Raw genomic sequence first — 22,692 nt, 5'->3', positions numbered from 1 at the left:
CTGTGGAAGCCCAGGGGCCTGCCCCCGGGGCGGCTATGTGTCAGCCCTGGAGGAGCTGATGCAAACAGGCAGAAACACCCCCCTGGATTAGGGTGAGGAAAACCTTCCTCCCCTCACAGCCACATTATTAGTATCTCTGAGGTTTCATTGTTCTATTTGTTTAAGTTTACCTCACCCTGTTCAGCCCCCATTCACCATATATGCCCCCCTCCTAGAATGTTCTTCCTTCCCTTGAACCTCATTTGCTCTGTCTTGCCACCGTGTTCCACCCCTGTTACCCTGTTGGTCCCCCCTCCCCGTTCCTATTTACCCCTCTGCACCACTTCCCTTTATCCCTATTGGCCCTTGACCCTCAGATCCAGCCCATTTGTCTCGTTTAGAACCCTGTGCCCTCAGCCCGATCCTGGTTCTCGTCCCTGGATTTTATTCAAGGCTGTTTGCATTGCTGAAGGCTATTCTCATCCCTGGACCCCTTTGCTATTCCCTGCCTGCGTTCCGGAATAAAGTCTTCTGATATCCAAAGGAGAAGCCATCCCTTTGCCATCCCTTCGCCGTATTGCCAGTGCCATTACAGTTGTGCTCTCACAATCCTGCACTCGAGGCGCAAAGTCTCTCTTTAGGACCTGTGACTGCACACACACTGTAACAGAAGCCATCATCAGCAAAACCTGGGCACTCTAACTCACATGCCACCAGCAAGTCCTGTCTTCTGCTTTGGCGTCAGGGTTGGAGGTCCACAGAGGATCCCACTGCCAACATTGAAGCCAGAAGGGTCTCCCACTGCTAGCAGTATGCCTGAGGTGGGGCAGGAGAAACTAGAGCTCAGCCATGGCAGAGGAAGATATTTGCCCTCATTGTGCTCGTATAACAGCCCAGTGCTTTCTGCCCAGATCATACAATGCCGTGTGTCCTCAACAATTTCAAAGGCATCCTTCCAGAGTGGGCCTGGGCCAGGCTGTGTCATGGGACCGTTACTTGAGAACAAAGCTTCCTTTCGGTCAGAGGACAGAAGCTACTTGATGTCAAAGGTTACTTTCTAAGGTAGATATCCCCAATGAGACTAATCGAGCCTCTGTCACAGGACAGCAGTTAACTGAGATCACAGGACAGGGGTTCTCCTCAAGGAGAAAGGTTACTGTAGTTCATAGGTTGCATGAGGCCAGAATACAGCGCTTATATGCTGGGTCAAAATTCAGGACAAAGATTACTCAGGGTACAAAGTTCTACAGGGTCTCAGGGCCAAGGTGAATTTATGTCAAATGTTACTCAAGGCCAGTGGACAGAAGTTACATGAGGTCAAATATTACTTCCAATCTAAGATTAATTGAGGTGTAAGGTTCCTCAAGGTCAAGTGTTCATTGAGGGCACAAGACAGAGGATCCTTAAGATCAAAAGTTACTTGAGGTTCAAGGACAGATGTTCCTCAATGGCAAAGGTTCCTCACAGTCACACAACAAAAGTTACTCTAGGATGAAGGTTACTTCAGGTCACAGGACAGGTTACTCTAGGTGAAAGGTCACTTGAGGTCAAATCTGGTTTTAGTGCCCACAATGACACCATAACAAAGTCTCAGCATATTTTTGTCACCGGGATGCTGTTAGCTGTCACATGCATTTGTCCAGGAGCATGGTCCAGGACCAGCTGGGTTGCCAGGCCCATACCCATGCGCTTGCTCATCACTTCAGCCTCCAAGAAATCTTACCAAGCTGCCCGCTGGGAATGGCCCTTCCACTGCTCTGCCTTCCCAACAACACACCGCACTTGGCTGGAAAATGTGCTGCTAGGAACAGGCTCCTTCAGAGCAGCAAACACTCCAGCAGCTTACCAGCACTGAGAACAGCACTCTAGCACCCAGGAGTGCTTTAACTTGCAAGTGCAAATGAAGACAGCTGCTGCCATGCACTACTGCTTAATGGATTAGAGGTGAAAGGACTGAAGGGACCAAAAGCAGTCATTTGTGGTGAAGCCTTGGTGCTGATTTTGCAATAGCAGTTGCCTCTTCTTTTTCATGCTTGATGGTGAACAGTTTTTCTTCACAACGTGTGGCAGTGTGTTAATTTAATCGGTTAGGCTTTCTATACTTTTGTACTTGTTGGGTTCCCTGTATCCCACCCCTCGATTGTTCCTTTGTTCACATGACTCACATGACTCCGGCACCTGCCATGCGACACACACGGTTAGCTGTCTGTCAATTCTCCCGCCTTTGTAAATCCCTCCTATTTTTCCCCTGATTAGTCCAAGCGATGTTCTATTACACCTGTATCCCCTGGCAACCTGCCCCGGTTGGTTGGCCACCCCCTTTGTCCCCCCTCCAAATCCTTTGGACAAAAACCCCCCGCACCCCTCTCCCCCCGAGCAGTTTCGGGCTGAGGAGGTGTTTGCAATAAACCCTCTGTTCGTCTGAAATTGTTTCCTCCTTTCTTTCCACTGCCCGTCGAATCTCCATCGCTCGCATAAGCCCCTGCCAGGCAAAGAACCCACGGGAGTCAGAACTGCTTGTGAGCCTGCAGACTGACCCCCTAACACTCTGTCGCTGTGTCTGGGCCAGCGGTGACAGAGCCCGTTGGCTCTCTGTGAGCACACCGACGCACGTGTGGCGCCCACCGTTCGGCACTGGAAAGGGGCTTTCAGCACCTTTACGGAGCCCACGGGCAGGATTGGTGCGTCTCAGCAAGGAGCTGAGCTCACCTGAAATAATCCCTGGACGTCACATCGGCCCGGGTTTGAGCGCCCTCCGCGAGGGACTGCTCCCCGGGGAAGAGGAGGGCAGCCGTCTCCGCCGCGTCCCGAAGACGGTCCTTCTCCGGCAGTGGATCTTCTGGAGCAGCTTTGAAGCACCACGCCAGGGGTTCGTAAGTAAGCAGACCCCCCTAGTCCGCGGGGCGGGTCAGTGGGAACGGCGTTTCCCTTTCTGGCAGCCTGTGGGGGACAGCACCCCCCTGGCTGAGGTCGCGCGGCCCCCGGGATTTGGGTTTTCTGGCCCCTGTCCCGGGCTCACCCCCCCTTGGCGGTTTTTCGTTCCCTCGGTTGATTTAAAGCTTTTATTTTTGTGCGCAAGCGCGAGCTTGCATGGTGCAGCTGCCGGCAGGCGCGGGTTTTCGCCGGCCAGCCAGTTTCGGTTTCGCCGCGTGCGCTGGCTTTTTGCAGAGCGGACGGGCGCGTGAAACAGCGGTTTTAAAAAGCGCGGCGGCGGGTTTTTTTTCGTTGCGTCTTTCGTTTGCTAGCTCCAGAAATCACGCAGGCAGAATGGGTGCTTCTCTGTCTGCTTCCCAGAAAGGAGTGTTTTACAGTTGCGTTGCGTTGTTAGAAGTTAATAAAGTTAAGTTCTCTAAGGATTGTTTAAAAAAGCTGGTCCGATGGCTTTTCCTGCACTACCCGACGGCGTCCCCGCCGATGGTACACAGCTCCCGGTTTTGGGAGCTGGCGGAAAAGAAACTGTTACAATTAGGTAACGCCGGGGAAAAGAACACACAGAAATTAGCCTTTTTAATTTTGCAATTAAAGACGGCAGCGACGAAAAAGGGAGTGCAGAAAAGCTCTCAGGAACCCCAGCTAGCCCCGGTTTCCCTTCAACCCAATCCCAGCCCCTCTGCCCCGAGAAAGAGAATTTTGAGGAATGCAGCGACTCAGAGAGTTGTCCGCCCAGACTCTCCGAAAAATTCCCGGCCCCCGAGCCCCAGTAGCCTGGGACAGACTGCTGGGGACCCCTCGGAAGGCTCTGGCCAAGCTGACCGAGGACCTTTCCTTCCCCCTGCTTCCCCGAATTTCAAACCCAAGGTTCAGTTTAATTTAAACGCGTCACACTGGCCACAAAATGGCGGCAGTGACCCACCTAATGGCGCCCACTCCTCCACGTGGCCGCCACCCTTCCCCCATCCCCTGAACCCCTTTCTTCCCTCCAACCCCTTCCTTCCCTCAGCTCCTCCCTCCGCCCCTCCCATAGCCCCTCCCCAGACCCCTCCCACCTCCCCAAAGGTCCCGCCCACTCACCCTGCCCCTCGACACGCCCCTGAGGCAGGGCCGAGTCCCTCTCCCCACCCCGGAAGGACGCCATCTTGCCGGCAATTTTCCCACGCCCTCTCTTCTGGTTCCCACGGTTGGGAACCGGAAGAAATGAGCGAGGGTGAGCCGGGGGTCACTCTCTCTGCTGTGCCTGTCACCTACCGCAGAACACGTGGTGGTGACACACCAAAACCCAATTGGCATGCTTTTTCCCAAAGCATCATTCGGGATTTATGCAAGGCGCACAAGGAATATGGCAGGGAGAGTCCCTACTTCCGTGGCCTCCTCACTGCTGATCTCGCAGGTGTCCATGTTGTTCCAGCAGACCTCCGGCAGCTTTTCTCTTGCCTGATGAATGGCACAGAGTTTAAGCTCTGGGATGCAGCATTTAAACAGGCCCTGCGAGAAGCAATGCCTCAGTTGCCCTTTCCAGCCATCGATGAACAGGGCAATCCCCTCTCTCTTGAGCTGCTTGCTGGTGAAGGTTCCTATGTTTCCCCTGAGTCCCAGGCAGCCTTAATACCCTCAGCAGTCCTTTCAATTATAAAAAATATAGCCTGCAAGGCTTTCTTTTGTTTGCAGCCAGACGCACCATTACCACCCTATACCACCATTAGGCAGGGACCTTCTGAATCATTTGTTGCCTTTGTAGAGCGGCTCACCAGAGCAGTGGAAGTTCAAGTTAAAACAGAAAGTGCACAAGAAGGTATTATAGGGGAGCTTGTTTTCGTTAATGCTGAACGACCTGTGTAAACAGGCAATTTTGAGTCTTCCCCCAGATCTGCCCCACACTCTCCAGTCCATGCTCCAGGTGTGCCAGATGAAGGTGCCCTTCCTTGCCCGGAGGAACCCACCACCACCCTCCCAGGCAACCTTTCCGCCCAAGGCTGTGCGTGCTGCAGAATCATCCCAACAGCCTCGACATCGTCCACCTCGGCGGCGACCCTCCTTCGGCAATTGCCCTGGTCGCTGCTTCTTCTGCAAGGAGGAAGGACACTGGACTGCCAACTGCCCTAAGAAACCTTTACTACAGCGGACTCAAAATACATCTCCAGGAACACCGGTGCCATCCCAGGCACAGCAAAAAAACTGAAAGGGGAGCGCAAGTCCACCCAGCGCGACGACCCCAATCGGGTGGACGGGGCAGGGAACTCCAAAGGGGGTCAATTGGATGGACATTCTACACCAGACTCAAGAACACCTGAACATGATATAGCAAAACCTATTCTCACCACCTCTTCCTTTTTTGAACCCTACAGGTTGCATCTCACCAAACCATTGTACCTGACGGATAGGGACTTCCATTTTGTGACCATAGACCCAAAGAAGTTACATCAGTGGCCAATGACCGGCGAAGGTAAGTTCATCGTCGTCGGTGATTGCAAATACACTCCACAGGAGATTGAGGTAGTCCCAGGGATACTTCACAACAACCCCAGGGCCCTCATTCTCTGGCTGCGCTGCACTCATCCGCCCACATTTTTACCCGAGGGCTAGGTCATCGCACAAGCAATTCCTTATGGTGACCCAGAACATCTTACCTTTACTGTAAATGCTGTACATCACATTTCCACCCGTAAGCCCTTGGTGCGATGTACGCTCACTGTGGGAGATGAATCAATAGATAAAGATCTGCTTTTTCACACAGAGGCAGATGTGACGATCATTCCGTCCGCGGAATGGCCGTCACACTGGCCCCTGGAGGACGTGGACGGGCAGATCCAAGGTGTAGGAGGGTTCCAATCCGCAAAACAGTCGAAAAACGTGGTAAAAATTACGGGGCCAAAAGGACAATTGGCTGCCATCCGTCCTTTTGTTTTAGATTACAAGGAACCCCTGCTTGGAAGAGACCTCATGGCTCAGTGGGGGGTCACAATCGAAATTCCCGACCCCTCGCAAAATTTTCAGGCAGCGGCTGCTGAGAAGCGCCCGACCCTCAAACTGAATTGGACGACAGATAAACCAGTCTGGGTTGAGCAGTGGCCGCTAACAAAAGAGAAATTACAGGCGCTTGAGGAGCTCGTGGAGGAGCAATTAGCTAAAGGTCACATCGTGGAGACCAATTCTCCATGGAACTCGCCCGTTTTTGTCATTCGAAAGAGTGACAAAAAACGATGGCGCCTCCTCCACGACCTCCGCCAAATTAACGAAGTAATTGAAGATATGGGGTCTCTCCAGCCTGGGATGCCTTCCCCAACCATGCTGCCACGAAATTGGAATCTGGCTGTAATTGACATAAAAGATTGCTTCTTCCAAATTCCTCTACACCCGGATGATGCCCCGCGTTTCGCATTCTCGGTTCCTTCCATCAACCGGGCGGCCCCAAGGAAGAGGTACCACTGGAGAGTGGTACCGCAAGGGTTGAAAGCCTCCCCGGTGATGTGTCAGCAGTACGTCTCTTCCTTGCTGTCCCCTGTGCGCGCAGCCACGGAGGGGGTTGTCATCCACCACTATATGGATGACATCCTCGTTTGCGCGCCGACCGAAGATGAACTTACGCGAGCGCTTGACCTTGTAACCAATTCGTTAGTTGCTGCAGGGTTCGAGCTGCAAAAAGATAAGATCCAAACGATGCCACCCTGGAAGTACCTGGGCCTGGAGATTGGTAAGAGGACCATTGTGCCTCAAAAATTGGAAATTCGGACAAATGTCCGTACCCTTGCGGACGCCCATCAGCTTTGCGGTGCCTTGAATTGGGTAAGGCCCTGGCTAGGTCTGACCACCGAGGATCTAGCCCCTCTTTTCAATTTATTGAAAGGGGGAGGGGAGCTCAGTTCTCCTAGGGTGCTTACCGCAGAGGCAAAAGCAGCGTTGGAGAAGGTCCAGCAGGCAATGACATCACGACAGGCACACAGATGCGATCCCGAGCTTCCCTTTCGGTTCATCATTCTGGGTAAGCTGCCACATCTACATGGGATCATTTTTCAATGGGACACGGGTGCAAAAACATCAGCACACAACACCAAGGGCCAAGGCAGAAAGGACCCTCTTCTTATTATAGAGTGGGTCTTTCTCAGCCACCATCGGCCCAAAAGAATGACACAGCCACAAGAGCTTATGGCTGAGCTCGTCCGCAAAGCAAGAACGCGGATGAAAGATTTGGCAGGGTGCGACTTCGAATGTATTCACATGCCAATTGGATTGTCAACAGGCCAAATGACCAAACCCATGTTGGAACACCTGCTTCAGGAAAATGAAGCACTTCAATTCGCTCTAGATTCCTTTACGGGCCAAATTTCAATTCATCGGCCGGCCCACAAACTATTTAATTCAGACGTAACATTTAAATTGGCTTTAAAGAGTGTCCGGAGCAGGAGACCTCTCGATGCGATGACAGTTTTTACAGACGCGTCCGGGAGTTCTCATAAGTCAGTAATGACTTGGGAGGACCCTGAAACTCGGCAGTGGGAGGCAGATATTAAAGTAGTTGAGGGTTCACCTCAAATAGCCGAGTTGGCCGCTGTCGTCAGAGCACTTGAGAGATTCTCTGGACCTCTCAATATTGTAACCGACTCCGCATACGTAGCGGGGGTGGTGTCTAGAGCAGATCAGGCAATTTTACAAGAGGTGTCCAACACAGCTCTGTATGAGCAGCTCTCGAAATTGGTCAAAATTGTCTCCCACCGAGAGCAACCGCTTTATGTGATGCATACCAGGTCGCACACTGAATTGCCTGGGTTTATTGCTGAGGGTAACAGGAGGGCTGACGCTCTTGCTGCCCCTGTAGCGATAGCCCCATTGCCTGACGTTTTTGAGCAGGCCAAGCTCAGCCATCAGCTGTTCCATCAGAACGCGCCTAGCTTAGCTAGACGTTTTAACCTCACACGTCAACAAGCTAAGGCGATTGTCGGCTCGTGTCCTTCCTGTCAGTCCCACGCTGTGCCTACCCTGCATGCCGGGGTCAACCCTCGCGGGTTGGAGAGCTGTGAACTCTGGCAGACAGATGTCACCCACATTCCATCATTTGGGAGACTGAAGTACGTTCACGTCTCCGTCGATACCTTCTCTGGCGCGGTCTATGCCTCTGCGCACGCAGGTGAGAGGGCCCAACATGCTATCCAACACTTTGTTCAGGCCTTCTCATTCATGGGCATCCCCAAGGGGATCAAAACAGACAACGGCCCTGCATACAAATCCAAGGAATTTGCTGGCTTCCTGCAGCAATGGGGAGTGGAGCACAAGACAGGCATCCCCCACTCCCCCACAGGCCAAGCAATCGTAGAGAGAACACACCAAGAGATCAAGAGGGTCCTTAAACAACAGCAACAGGTATTAAAGGTGGAACCGCCGGCAATCAGATTGGCCCGAGCCCTTTATGTCATCAATTTTCTAAATTGTTCCTTTGAAAATCCCAATCCGCCCATTACCATACACTTTGGGTGCAACAAGGAGTGGCAGTTCGACCCCAAGCCCCCAGTGCTGGTGAGATCGCCTGAGTCAGGGAAGGTGGAGGGTCCATTTGACCTGGTGACGTGGGGGCGTGGGTACGCCTGTGTCCTCACGCCTACCGGGATCAAATGGATACCTGCCAAATGGGTAAAACCATTCATTAAAAGGAAGAGGGAGCGTGACGACAGCGTCCCGCAGGTGGCTTCGGCGGCATTCCGCCGTCGAAGGCGAGTCTCCTCCAGACCCTCTCTTCCCATCCTGTGGGAATGGGACCATGACCTGTCCTTTACCTATTTCTGTGACCCAAATTAATAATTTTTGACCCCCCAGTTTTGTTTTTCAGACCCGGACCCAAGATGCTAAGCCTCCCGACCGTGCTCTTTTCATTCTTAAAGGTTGAGGTTTATCTGGATGGGCCGGGTCCATTTTAAAAACATGTCTGTTGATTTTGTTGATTATTTTAATTGTTTGTCTTGCTTTCGGACTAATCAGGAGATTGTTAATTAAGTTAGTTTTAAGTTCCACATCTACCCCCTCTCCGGCTGCTGCTCGGGTCGCCAAGGCCACGGCTCCTGAAGACAAGCTGAAGGAGCTTGAAAAGGAGCTTGAAGAAGAAGGTGATGGTGAAAGCCTCGCAGACGATTAGTGGCCAGCTCAACCACCTCGATTCGCCAAATGTTATCTGGACTCCGAGCATCTGCCGGACCCCCCTCACTTCTGTTCTTTTAGTAAAAAGAAAACGGGGAGATGTGGCAGTGTGTTAATTTAATCGGTTAGGCTTTCTATACTTTTGTACTTGTTGGGTTCCCTGTATCCCACCCCTCGATTGTTCCTTTGTTCACATGACTCACATGACTCCGGCACCTGCCATGCGACACACACGGTTAGCTGTCTGTCAATTCTCCCGCCTTTGTAAATCCCTCCTATTTTTCCCCTGATTAGTCCAAGCGATGTTCTATTACACCTGTATCCCCTGGCAACCTGCCCCGGTTGGTTGGCCACCCCCTTTGTCCCCCCTCCAAATCCTTTGGACAAAAACCCCCCGCACCCCTCTCCCCCCGAGCAGTTTCGGGCTGAGGAGGTGTTTGCAATAAACCCTCTGTTCGTCTGAAATTGTTTCCTCCTTTCATTCCACTGCCCGTCGAATCTCCATCGCTCGCATAAGCCTCTGCCAGGCAAAGAACCCACGGGAGTCAGCACTGCTTGCGAGCTTGCAGGCTGACCCCCTAACACTCTGTCACTGTGTCTGGGCCAGCGGTGACAGAGCCCGTTGGCTCTCTGTGAGCACACCGACGCAACAACGTGGTTAATAAAATTGATGGTCAGCCTCTCACAAGGACTTAGAAATATTTAAAAAAAAACAGGGGAAAAAAGCACAATATAACAACTGAGATACAGTTGTTGGCACCAGGGACTATTATACTCAATTAGAGGAATTAAATGCAAGATTAAAGTCATAACTTGAGATTAGTAGTAAATCTATGATTGCCAGTAAGTTACTAGAGTTCCAAATTTGAGTCCAAATCAGAAAAATCTCAACTTGAGTATACAATTTTGGACTGTCAGAACACAAAAGCATGAGGGAAAGTACTTAGAGAAGTGCAATAAAAAAAAAAACAAAACCAAAACTAATGCTTTTTTTTATTTAGCAGTACTTAGCTGTCATGATGAACAAGAAGTCATTTTTTTTAAAAAAAAACACACCGACCATTTCAAATATACCTTTCAAAAGTCATAATACACCTAAAGTTAGCTCATTTGTTAGTCCAAAGCAACAAGAACACCAAATCCTTCCCCATAAGCAATACTAAAAAGCAATTTTGACTGTTGCTCTGCTGTAATAGCTCATCTTTTCAGCCACTGAAACTTTCCAAATACTGTCTTTTAAACTATACATAGTGAACTCTTGAAAATTCAGGCAGTTTCACTCAATAGTATACAACCAAAACTCAAACCCACAACTGCTCAGCTTAGTCTATTTTAAAGTTCTGCCAGGATAAATGCATGCCAGAAAACAGCTTCTGAGATGCAAGTCATTTCAGAACTGAACATATTTCAGTAATAAGCAAGGACATCTCTCAGGTGATGCAGAGAAAAAAAAATGTTTTCCAAAGGATTTTCTTGTGATTTTCAGCTACCTGACAATGGGTAAGGTTGTTACAGTATGTCAAGGTTCAAATATTGCCTCAAGGTACTTTGAAATAGCAAAGCACTCCATTCAGTCTAACTCAAACTAAATCTCACAAATCAGCTCTAAAAGCACTCCAAACAATGGGACAATAGTAAAAGAAGCACCATGAGCTGGCAGTGTCACATTAGCAATCAGGAAAGAAGACTCTTTCCATATGCGCTGAAACCATGTTAATAAAGAAAAAAAACTGAGGAAAGACCTGCTAGCCCTACAACAGTTTGGTATTTCACTGATTATCTGCTATTAGCTTGCTTCCTAAAACTTGCTTTTCTCACTAATTGCATTGAAAGCTTTTACAAAAGATGAAATAAATGCTTGACTTCAAAGGAAGGACAAGGACATGGCTGCAAACTTTTCCCTCCACACAGCAGTTGAAACAAGCATGGCATTATAAAGCCTTTAAAAAAAAATTAAAAAGAAACTGACTTCTTGGAATGCTCAAGAGGACTGTTTATCTGCTGTTATTAGCTGCCCTTACAACCCCTTCTCTCACAACCCGTGCTTTAATACCCATGATGCTGGGAATCTCATGTAACCCAGCCTGAACATGAATTCACAAAAACAAACCTGGAATACAAGTTTCTGAAGGCACAGAACCATTAAATCAACTTTAATCATTTCCTCCTCATATAAACAGAGGAAAATACACTCCCATCAGCTTTGGAAATAAACACAACTACCAGGATCTCAACGTGGCTGTTATTACAGAGCAGCTGTAGCTGATACACCTTCACCACGGCACAGACATCCTTGGGAGCCCATAACTTGTTTCCATCCATTCCAAAATAACACTTGTCTGAACCCAAAGGACTCGAGAGAAACACCATGAAATCCGATTTTCTAACTGATTTTTTTAATAAACTATAGAAGAACAAGGTAACATTTCAACCAAAGTCATGACAACTGCATGCTTAAAAGCAAATACATAACATGTCTCTGGATTTTTTTGTTCTCTAGGAAAGAAAAGGAGAAAAACTGAACATAATGCATAGATTTCTACACATATTCAAATAATAGACTAAAGCAAGCAGAAACACAACTGGAAAAATGTTTTGACAGTAATTCCAGATCTATGACATTTTAAAAAGGAAGTTTCAGTTCTAAGGATCTGTATGCTGGAACAAATTATGTTTTTTATACAGCATGAAAATAAGTTTTATCAATTGAGGCACTAGAAACAAACCTACACAACAGCTCAAATGCATCTGATGAGTGAACTGAAAAACCTACAGCCCATGGCATACTAAAAATTTGGAATTTAAAAAGTTGCATTAGACTTGCACTTGCTCACATTGACACAGTGAAATTAGTGGAAAAACTACTGTTTTTCCAGTTAGAATAAAATCAGGTTCTGATTGCTGTTTCCAAACAGTTATCTTCCTAGCTTTTTCTCATTGTCCTCGCTTGCCTCATGTCTTCTCATCAGAGAAAAAAAAAGAGAGGTTTCTGTGCTACCCCATTCAGCAATGTTTATAAAGAAATGCAAAGCACCTGTCTTTGTGCAGTGGTTTCGTCTATGGTGCTGTATTCCCTTACTCCATCATGTTCCCCAAATCACTGAGCTTCTACAGATGAGTAAGTTTGTTTAGAATTAGGTACTCAATAAGTTCTACATGGGGTGCTTATTTGTACCTTTTGATCCACATCTTCTACAGGGGTTAGCGAGTATTAAAGACAAGGAGTCTTCACACAATAATCAGGATGATCACACAGCAAGAGGAACTTGAGACAGAAAGAAAGGAGCTCATATGAATACAAATGCTGCTTTCTTTATGAGGAAGAATATTCATGATCCAGTGAGGTTTCCACCCAGATGCTACAATAACTGGTACCTCTAAACACCTACACTAAAATATACCTCGATATCTTAATCAGGCACTTTAATAGAAAAACAAAGGAGTAACTTTTAGTAACACAGGTACTGTGATAGTAATTCTGTAAGGCCAGAACATCTTGTATGAAGCATTCAGAAAATTAACTGTCCTGCAGAACCAAATCTTATCAAGGGCTAAATGAAAGGAGAGCCCCTCATTAGACAAGCCTGTTAGAAAAAGAAAAGGCTGAAAAATGGTTAGGAAATATTTGGTAGAAGCCATTAACCCCAAACTTATATTCTTCGCTATCTTATGTAAAATGAAGTGCAAGGTTATTTATCCCTTGAGATGATGGATCCAAAAGTAAACATTCAATGTGCTTTAATTTACAAGGTTTTCTTCCCCCACGACCCCCCCCAAAAAAAGTTCTTCCACTGATAACAAGCTCCCTGAGGGAATACATCAAATTTTTCAAGGGGAAAAAAAGCAATAGTTGAAAAAACAAACTGCAAAGCTCCAGCAATCAATAGTTGCCCTATTTTGAGCCGTAACACATTTCCCACCACCATTTCTTTGGAAAACACAAGTTAGAACAACTACTCACTGATCCTGTAAGAGGACCCTGACCTCCCTTCTTTTACATTGTATCCTGCAGATGACAGTAACCATTCTTCAAAAATGCTAATAAATGTATTTCAGTCCCATACACTTCAAAATTATAGAAAACTCTACCTATAAGACTTCATCTACCAACACCTAAAGGGTTAATTATAGATTCTGTCACAAAAATACAGAATCAAGGAAGAGGTGGAAATCCACTCGTAAGGCTAAACCCTTGAGAACTTCTTTATGTTAGGAAAGTCAAGGGACAAATGAAACAATCTACAGACACACAAAACACATTTTTATGGTAATGAGAATGCAAAATGTTTAAACCGTTCTTAAGTAATTTATTTCTTTTTACTGATGATTTACAAGGGCTTGATTATTAGACAAAATAGCATATTTTACCTAAACTAAAAAAAAAATACAAACCAATAGAGTATAGAAGCAAATGCTATATGGTTCTGTAGAATATATCACACCCAGTGCACACACTGCTTTGTTTTTCTCATTTGAACCTATTTGTTACTTACAGGATTTTTGCAAACATATCTTTTGGTCTAACCAAAATGTAGTGTACCACTTCAGACCGCTGAATCAGGCTCGAAATCTGGCATTAGTCTATGGTCTAAACCACTGCTGTAGATCTTTCAAAGAGTTTAGTGTCATAAAAACTGATCTAGACATTTTGGAGCAGTTAACAAGAGACAGGAGTTATAGCTGCATACAGTTCAGTATGGTACACTAATGGAAGCTAGAAGTTTTAGTACACTTATTGCCAATTTCTCCCAAATTTTAACAAGCGGAGCTTCTTTGCAGAGACATTATTGCTGATAATAAGGCTGTTGAGGAAAAGGGTATCCAGGTTGTTGAGGTGGTGGATATGGTGGCTGTCCAGGAGTTTGATACACAGGTGAGGGCGCATACGGCAGATTATACTGACCATACATGTATGGATTATAGCCCATCGGCATTGGCATCTGGCAATACCTGTGTGGGGGGAAAAAGCATACCTGAGTTGAAAAACACTAATGATGGTAATTGGCAAAATCAACTCATTAATAGATACAAACACACATGCAATCTCCACAAATGCTTTCCTTTCATTTTGTTTCAAGTGCAACAGGAAATGTGCTAACTTTCAAGGAGCAAACACGGAAACTATTACAATGTGTGGAACAGAAATGCTGACAGAAGGTGGAGTAAAGGCACCTTGCTGGGACTAGAACTGATGCAAATTGATTCTCAAATGTTTAATAACATTGTGCATATTTCAACATTTGCTGAGCCTGCTACCAAAGGAGAGCACAGCTGCCTTCAGTTCCTTGTGATGACACCAGGAAGATGGAAAAAAGCATCAGAAGAAAGTACACTACTCAACTGGAACTTTCTCTGTGCTTCTCATTATCTTAATATAATTCTGAAGACTTGAAAAATGAGATATGCCAACAATTTTGAGATAAACACTACTAAAAGATTATGCAAATGTTGGCAATAATCAACAAAACACAGTTAGGGAAATGCAGCCCGATTTTCCTTCTCCTTTAAAGAAGACAAACTGTAAACACTTAAAACGAACCTTCCCACACAAGGTACAAGCAAATGATTCCTACAGGAGTTACAGGATTGAAACTAACAAGAACCAAAAAAACCCAACCCAAACAAACAAAAACCACCCAACCAGCCAAAAAACTAACAAACAAAAAAACCACTTGCCTCAAACAGCAAACATAACTCCAACTTTAACAATAACTAATGCTAAAATGTCACACACAAGAAAAAGTGCTTTTAAGTAACAGGATAACAAAAATCTGCTGAAGTGCTCCTGTAACTTACCCTGGGTAACCGGGATAAGTTGGGTAGGGTGGTCCCTGGGCCTGTGAAGGTGCAGTGCTTGCTGCAGGGGCACTGGCTCCTGGAGTATGAGCTGGAGCAGCAGCAGGAGCTGCAGCTGTTCCAGTGGGTGCTAATGCAGAAGAGGAACTGCTTGCTGCAGAAATCAGTGGTGGTGGCGGCCGTGCTGGTGGCTGTGGCTTAGTCCCCTAAAGAAGAGAAAGTGACTTAAGCTGGAGCTTCTTTATCGAAGTCTTGGAGTCAAAAGCTGTGGTTATATGATTACAAGATTTTTTTTTCATTTTAAAAAACAAACATTCTGTATTTCATCTATACAGATAATGCAAAGCATCTAAAAGGCAGTAAGTTTTTAATTTCAAAGCTAAACATGATGAACATGAATAGTACATAAGACACCTCTCTGCAAAGCCTCAAGATTTTGCCCTCTATTTCACTTCAACACTTCATTTCCAACTACACCAGAAAATTAAGGAGTGATACACACAAATTACAGAACAATTTAGAGTTCTCAAGCAGAGACCCAGTATTTTCAACCCACTAATTCTGTAGCATGTATTTACCACCATTGTTCTTGGGGCTGGAGTGGGAGTGGGCGACGCCGCTGGCTTACTTCCTGCTGCTGGCGTGGTCTGATACGTAGGCAGTGGAATGGAGGGAGCGCTGGGCTCCCTAGCAATGCTTTGCTGCAAATCTCTATTTGAAACAAAAGAGCAATCATGCAGCTGAGTTTAAGAATTGTTTGTTATACATTGCAGCAAGTTAAGCCAAAAAGATGCAGTAGTTAGTCTAATATTTAAAGCATGATCACTGAGTTAGCTCAAACTACATTTGGAGTCCAAATCACTTCCACTGAAACCATCCTCTAGCCAACTCTCTGATTAACTGTTACATTTATTTTCTACTAATGTCTCTATGTTCTAACTCAGTACTGGGTATACATCACAACATTAGCCAAAACAGTAGAAGAGCACAGCAAGACTCAGCAGAATGTTCTATCAACACTAACCCTGCAGCCTTAACACTGAACATAAACATAGTAGAGATGTGAGATATTCAGACCTCTGCCTTGGTTAGGCAGCCTAACACCTTCCAAACTACACAAATGTAGGAAGCCAAATAAAGGCAGAAGGGGTTATTTACTCAGACTTTGTTTACAAGCACAGATCCCAAATGAAAAAGAACAATTCTACAAAGGATCAAGCTAAGAAAGGTAAAAATTGAGACTTGAGCAATTCATTTCTAAGATGGCAAGTACACAGAACAACTGCAGTTCCAAAATTTTAGTAACAAGTCCTTTCTTATACAAGGCTATGTGCTTTGCTAAAGAACACTGATTAAATGGCAAATTTCAATTATGCTTTCCTCTTAAGAGGAGAGCCTAAAAATCACATCTGAAACATACTATACTAGGTCTGATCTCATGTAAAGAACAATCGACAACATCAAACACTCTTCCCCACATGAAGGACAAAATCTGTTCCTCTCCCCAGCACTGAAAGCAATCCACATATCTAAGCAATGAATAAGTATGAGACTAGAGCAAACTACAGAGCAGTAGAATATCTTTGCTTTTCCCCCATCACACTGAACACATGGAAAGAAATCATATGATGAATCCAGTTTCTCAGACTAAACTGACAGCAGGAATAGGGTGCAGAAATCAGAAGCTCCTCAAAGGAAGGAATAAAATAAAATGACTAACAAATGCATGCCAAAAAGAATAGAGAATGAAAGCATAAGAAAGCATAACATGAAACAGATTCATGCTGAACTGCACAAAGGAACCATAGAGCAGACTTCAAAGTAAATTTTTCCATTTATTTTTCCTATCACTTTCCTAAGAGAGAGAAGAGTAGGACTAAGATTAAAGGAGTGATATCTTAGCCTTAGAAGAGACTTAGCACACCTATTCTTCCTTTATCATTTCATCAAGTAACATAATAAACATGTCCTCACAGATAAATTTCTGATAAATACTCTAATGTTTCTGCAATGCTTAAACAAAACATTTAAATCTTACTTGAGCAGTTCATCTCTTTCAGTCTTGCGAGCAAAGATAATGTCACTGCACTTGTTCTGGAATTTCAGCAGGATTTCTGTCAGCTCATTGTAAAACTAGTAAAGAAAAATAAAAACACAATATGCTTAATCAATCCTTTCAGACTCCATGCTGGCATACTTCTACATATCAATCCAGTTATGGGTGTTGTACTATTACAGTGCTCAGAACCTGCCATTCCAATAAAGTTTGCCAGTACATTCTATTATGCTTTTCCAAACCAAAATTAGTCAGCTGTTGTTGCTCATCCTTGTAATATCACAGAATTTTATGGGAGTTTTGTGTGCGTGTGTAAATACAAAAATGGTTTAGGATAACTAGAAAAATGTATTAAAACCAGAGCAAAACTAGATTGCTTCTGGTGATGAACTATTTATTTTTGTAAAGAATAATACTTTATTTTTAATTTTACTGCTCTCAGTTCCATGCACTTCATTTGTCTAGGTATCTCACAGGTTGGGTCTTTTCATTCTAATGACCTACCAATAAACCAGCAAAAAATACTTAGTACAGAAGTTGTAAGACACCTTCCAGAAGCCCAAATAAAAAAAAAAGGCAAGCTTAAAACAGCTCTCATTATTTCTTATGTATGCAGTAAGAACATTTAAAACACCAATTGTATAAGGTGATTAAATACCATGGGAGAACAGATGAAAGAATTTCTCAGATAAAATGGCTCATCTGGGTGCTTCAGCATCATTTACTCAGCTGTAATTAACAGCTCTATTGCTCAGAAAAGCTTACTTTTCAGATAGAAACAAAGAAGCATTTCACAGCTCTTGAAACAATCAAAATTCAAGCAACTCACTGTCCTTGCGTCAGTAGTAAAATCCTCAAAAATGCACCTGTCAGCTACCATGTCTCCAAAGTTTATTGTTTTTTGATTCACATCTCATTGTATACATTAAAAAAAAAAGTTCTTTCAATCCCTTAAGCATTACCATACCTTTGTGCCTTCTTTCAAATTGGCTACAAGTTCCACAAAGTTGTCATTTGCTACAGCTAAGTTCTTCAAGACTTCTTCTCTTAAATTAGATTCATTGCTTGATTGTTTCACCTTTGAAAAATCCTGATACGCATTCTTAAAAGAAGAGAACAAATAAGCAGTGCAAATAATGCAAGCTAGTTTCATATAAGATTCTGTATGTCTTGTTTTCTTTTTCCTCTTACTCATTGCTTCTGTTTTCCCCAATGCCTGCCTTTCCTCATCTCCCATCCAAGCTGGACTTCCATACTTGCTATTTGCCAAGCACAGTGACTATTATAATGTGTATTTCAGGACTGTACATATGTTAACTCACTGGCAGTAGGTATCACCAGTGAATTACCTGTTCTGTTGTGGGCTGCCTTTAGTAATTCTCAAGCTCATCCTGCAGACTGTCTTTCCAAGGCTATACTAATTAGGCCCTCTCCTTTACTAACTTCCATTAATATTCACAAAATCATACTGAGAGTCAGTATTTTTACGAAGCATTACTTCAAATTTGGTTGACATCGGCAGGCTATTAAAAGGACAGGGAAGAGGAAAACTTACGGAAGGATCACCTATTTACATCTCATTTCTTTCCGGAAAATAAACAAGCAAACTTAAAAAGATTTTTTCAACTGCCAGAAGCCAACAAACTTGAACTCCAGGACATTCAAACATTAAAGTAATACCATCAAGATTTAACTATGATGTGCTAAAATATATCCAAATATAAAACCCTTACTAAACATGGTGTATTATGGTCATTTAAGACATTTTTTTCCCTACTGGAAAAAGTCTGCATCATTACTCAAGCTGCCGCTTTCTTTTCTCCAAGTACTAAGACTTCCTCTTTTGCCAGATGTTTCAGGTACCTGCCTCTGATAAATTGAGACTGAATTTAAAAATAAACTTTAGGAAATGCTATTAAGTTTATTTCAATGAGTTCTGCATATACTGGAAGTCAAACATAAAGAGCAATTAGGAATAAACCAAGCTGTACTTCAAAGACCCAAAATGTCTTCTAGTAGACAGTAAGGACAGGTCTCCTGTTATTCCACAATGAATTAAAATGGAGTGAGGAGATGAAACAAAAACCCAGAAACCTTTCAACACACCACTTGAGCTTATTTCAAGGACAAAACCATGTGAAGAATTGTGCCAAGAGAAGGTCCATGAGAATTTACACTGGAGCTGTAGGGAGAGCCTGCTAAATATTCCAATTTTTTTCTAATGAACACAAAGACATCTCTATATTTTTCAGTGATCAAGGCATAAAGGAGTATCAACTGACATATGACAGAATAAAATGCAAAACAAACTAGAAAGTGAAGTGAGACTTCTAAAGTACTAGACAGGTAGAATTATCATTGCTCTTAGCTTAGGAGAAAGAAAAACATGCAAAGTGTTGTACCTGAATATTTTTGAGAAGTTCTTCCTGCTTTTTTAGGGACTCCTGCACTTTGTGTGTGTAGCTTCCATAAATTCTGTCCAACTCAGTCACAGAGATAGCCTCCTCATTTATAGCACCATCCTGCGCAAGTGCTGTCAGGAATTTGCTTGTCATGTCAAAATTTACAGATTTCAGGTCATTTTCCAGCTGTTCTCTCTCCTTCTTAACTTCATCCAGATTGGTCAGCAAAGTTCTTAAGACATTAACAACCTGGGCAAGATAAATGTCCTAAGTTAGCAGATTTAGAGGAACTATTGGGGAAGTATAACCTATTAATAACTAGTTTTCATCTTGCACTCCTCACTGATGCTGGCAATATTTCTGCATGAGTATTTGTTTATGAATGTGTTTAAGGTGAGAAACCAGGACAAAATGTGACCAACCAAAAGATCTTGAAGCATTTCTCAATCTATATTCTCTTCTACAGGTTTGCTTTTGCTCATAAGACTGAATTACTGTAAAATATTTCGGGTTTTTTAAGTTGATCAGATACCTTCCAATAGGATATTCTAAGATGGCAGCAAAATCCACTGCCTTCAAATCATTACTATGAGAAAAATAATAATATTGCTGTAGATGAGCCATTAACTTCTTGGAAAGCAAATTGGTGTAATTGCCTAATACTTTAAAATACTGAGCCCTGTCTTATGTTGCCCCAAGAACACAAACACTACATCCCACTTCCCTACCTATCAAAAGTATTCATTGCTCCTTTAACAGTCAACCAGTCTTGCTGTCCCTGGTGATTGACTTTGTTCACATGAAATGTAACACACTACGCTTAGGAAGATTTTAAACATGAAGACAACTTCTTTTCCAAATGACAGTTACTTCATGTATCAATTGAGACAGAAACAAGAGCAGCTAAGGATCAGCCTTCTTACCAATTCATGTAAGTTTACTACTTTGTCAGACAAATAGCACTTCTATCCAAAATAGAAACAGATTTCACTACTTTACCTCATTTCCCTGTAGTGTTTTTGCTGGGTTGGCAGAAGGAATGGCTGCGTTGAGTTCTGCCTCTGGCTTACACAGAAGTGCAATAGTATCGCGGTGAGTCTGATAGCGCTCCTTCACCTGCCCATCTGCTTGCATAGCTTTGTTCAAAATGTTATGGTAATTGGCTCCCTCTGGGGGCAGGAGGGAAAAAAAAAGAGAGTTTGTATCATTTCAAAACTTGTTTCATCCAGTCTTGCACCTGAGCATGTTTTGTGCTTTTATGCAAGTCACCAAACATTTTCATAAGCCTGCACAATATATAAGACTTTCATACAAAATTTAGGCTTCTAAATTATGTTTTAAAAAGAGCATAAATTAGGCACCTATGTTAATTTTCTAGTGAAGCATACAAAAGTATATGAAGGCACACTGGTTTGAGCTACTCTGCAGATTTAAACCTCTGTAACTTTGCAAGACCAAGTCAGTAGTATCAGTCCCTTGTTAGCTTCAAAAAACAACACATACTAGGCACACAGAAAACATGCTACAGTCTTAAGTAGTTTGACCTAACTGCTTGGAAAAACAAAACACCAAATTAAAGAGACAACAAACTGATGGAAAAAAATACATTAACAAAGAAAAATACACTGAAGTATTTAAGAGGCAATTGAAATCAGATCGCTAGGAGGGCAGGCATTTTTCATTTCACTTGCTTTCTGAAATTTCAGCATGCACGTATACAAAGTAAAGTGACTCTGAGTCCCCAGGCAGGTGCAAAGGAGAGCCCCTTTCCTGCAAAAACCAGAAAAACCAGGCCTTTTTAAGCAGTTAGCTGGTTATCAGTTTACAGAGTTTTAAGGCACAACAAGCCCAAGTCAACCAACCACCATATACCATGACGTGGACATGTGGCAGCCTTGCAGCACATCTCTCACATCTCTCTACCCTGCTTCCAGCTGAGTCACTCTCACATAGTTCCCTTCTACTGAGCCATGATTTTACAAGGGTTATAAGGCCCTTATTTTATAAGGCTTTACCTATATGCAACATGCACGTACACACTGGTGCAAAAGCCACAGAAAATTCCTCTCTTCAGCCCCTCTCTTTGGCATAACCTGCCTCAAACTGAAATTTGTGTATTTATGGATAATATCAGAGCACTGATAAACCACTTTAATTTACACTATGGACATCTTTAGAACCCAAAACATGAAACACAGACTTTACCTGCCCTCAGAGGCTTATAGAGTTCATTGGATGGTGTTCTCTGCCAGCGTTCTTTGAATTTTGTTCGCAGGTCGTTGTCTGTAGCTTCTTCTTCATCTAATAATCTCAGAGACTGCAAGAGTAAAATGTTACATGCATTATGAGTTGTTTTAAACATAAAATAGCTTCAAAATATGCTGCTAGTGTAGAAAACAAAAACTGCCTATACATTCTTTTAAAATATAATTTGACAAATTAAAAAAAGGCATGAAAGGAATAAGTCCCTGTATTTCTTTAGAAATATTTCCCCCTCTCCACTAACTCTTTTAAAAGCAAAATATTTGTAAGGAAACATCCACATGTGACAGCACAGTTTTTGTATGGGCTGAATATTTAAATAGCATATTTTTGAAGTATTATTAAAGTTACATGCATTTGAATAGATGTGCACTTTTTCTATTGTCACTTAAAGTAAAGTATTCAGGAGATGTATTTTAAGAATGTTTCAGTGTAGTGGGTTTTGGGCTTACTTCATCTAGAATTTCTTTGTTCCTCTGCAGCAGTTCAGGCAGATCTTTTATCAGCTGATCAACAGTCTGAATTCCCCCCTGCTCAATCACAGACTTAGACTTGTTCAAAATAGACTGAGGAACAGTATCACCAGACACATCTTCGATAGCAGCAGGAAGATTGAGGGAAGCCAACACACTGAAAAAGTCAACGTGTTCAATAAACAACTTTTATCCTGAAAGTAACACTGCCATCTAAACAACCACACAGACAACTGTAATGGAAATGGAGTGTAATGTATGCCTAGGCTGAAATTTCAAACATACACCTCACTAAAAACACATTTCAAAGCTCTGAAAAAGCTAAAGAAATCCTAGTCTTTTAGCACTAGCAAAACATGGCAAACATTTTAGGTAGTGACTGGTAGACAAAAGAAACAACTGCGTAAAGTTACTTCGCTATCTCTCAGCTTGGTACAATTTTTTTATAACTATTTATTTAAAGAACTTTTTTTTAATTATCATTGGAGTATGAAAATCCTTTGAGATTTATAGTATTGGATTTTTTTCTGAGCAAGTGTTGGACTCCCCAAAAATGAGAAAAAGATGTAAGAAAAAGAAATACTACTTGTTTTTAATAAGTTTTCAGATTTAACACCTACAGAAAAGTAGTTCTAAATCCCCTGTTATGGTTTAAGTTTGCCAG

General features: G+C 43.5%; 1 protein-coding gene across 1 annotated transcript in view; it reads right to left on the bottom strand.

Moving 5' to 3' along the window:
* Positions 1–11,413: 11,413 nt before the first annotated feature.
* Positions 11,414–22,692, bottom strand: part of PDCD6IP (programmed cell death 6 interacting protein) — a 30,068-nt gene continuing 18,789 nt past the window's right edge. Inside the window, exons 10-18 of the mRNA XM_063406219.1 lie at positions 22,008–22,185; positions 21,499–21,610; positions 20,293–20,462; positions 19,294–19,542; positions 17,859–17,993; positions 16,874–16,968; positions 15,414–15,546; positions 14,836–15,041; positions 11,414–13,989 (exon numbers count right to left, since the gene is read on the bottom strand). Coding sequence (XP_063262289.1) covers positions 13,824–13,989; positions 14,836–15,041; positions 15,414–15,546; positions 16,874–16,968; positions 17,859–17,993; positions 19,294–19,542; positions 20,293–20,462; positions 21,499–21,610; positions 22,008–22,185 — 1,444 coding nt within the window. The 3' untranslated portion in view covers positions 11,414–13,823. The remainder of the gene's footprint in view (positions 13,990–14,835; positions 15,042–15,413; positions 15,547–16,873; positions 16,969–17,858; positions 17,994–19,293; positions 19,543–20,292; positions 20,463–21,498; positions 21,611–22,007; positions 22,186–22,692) is intronic.

The sequence above is a fragment of the Prinia subflava genome, chromosome 1 (genome assembly GCF_021018805.1).
Source record: "Prinia subflava isolate CZ2003 ecotype Zambia chromosome 1, Cam_Psub_1.2, whole genome shotgun sequence".
NCBI lineage: Eukaryota > Metazoa > Chordata > Aves > Passeriformes > Cisticolidae > Prinia > Prinia subflava.
This window is presented reverse-complemented; position numbering and strand designations above follow the sequence as displayed.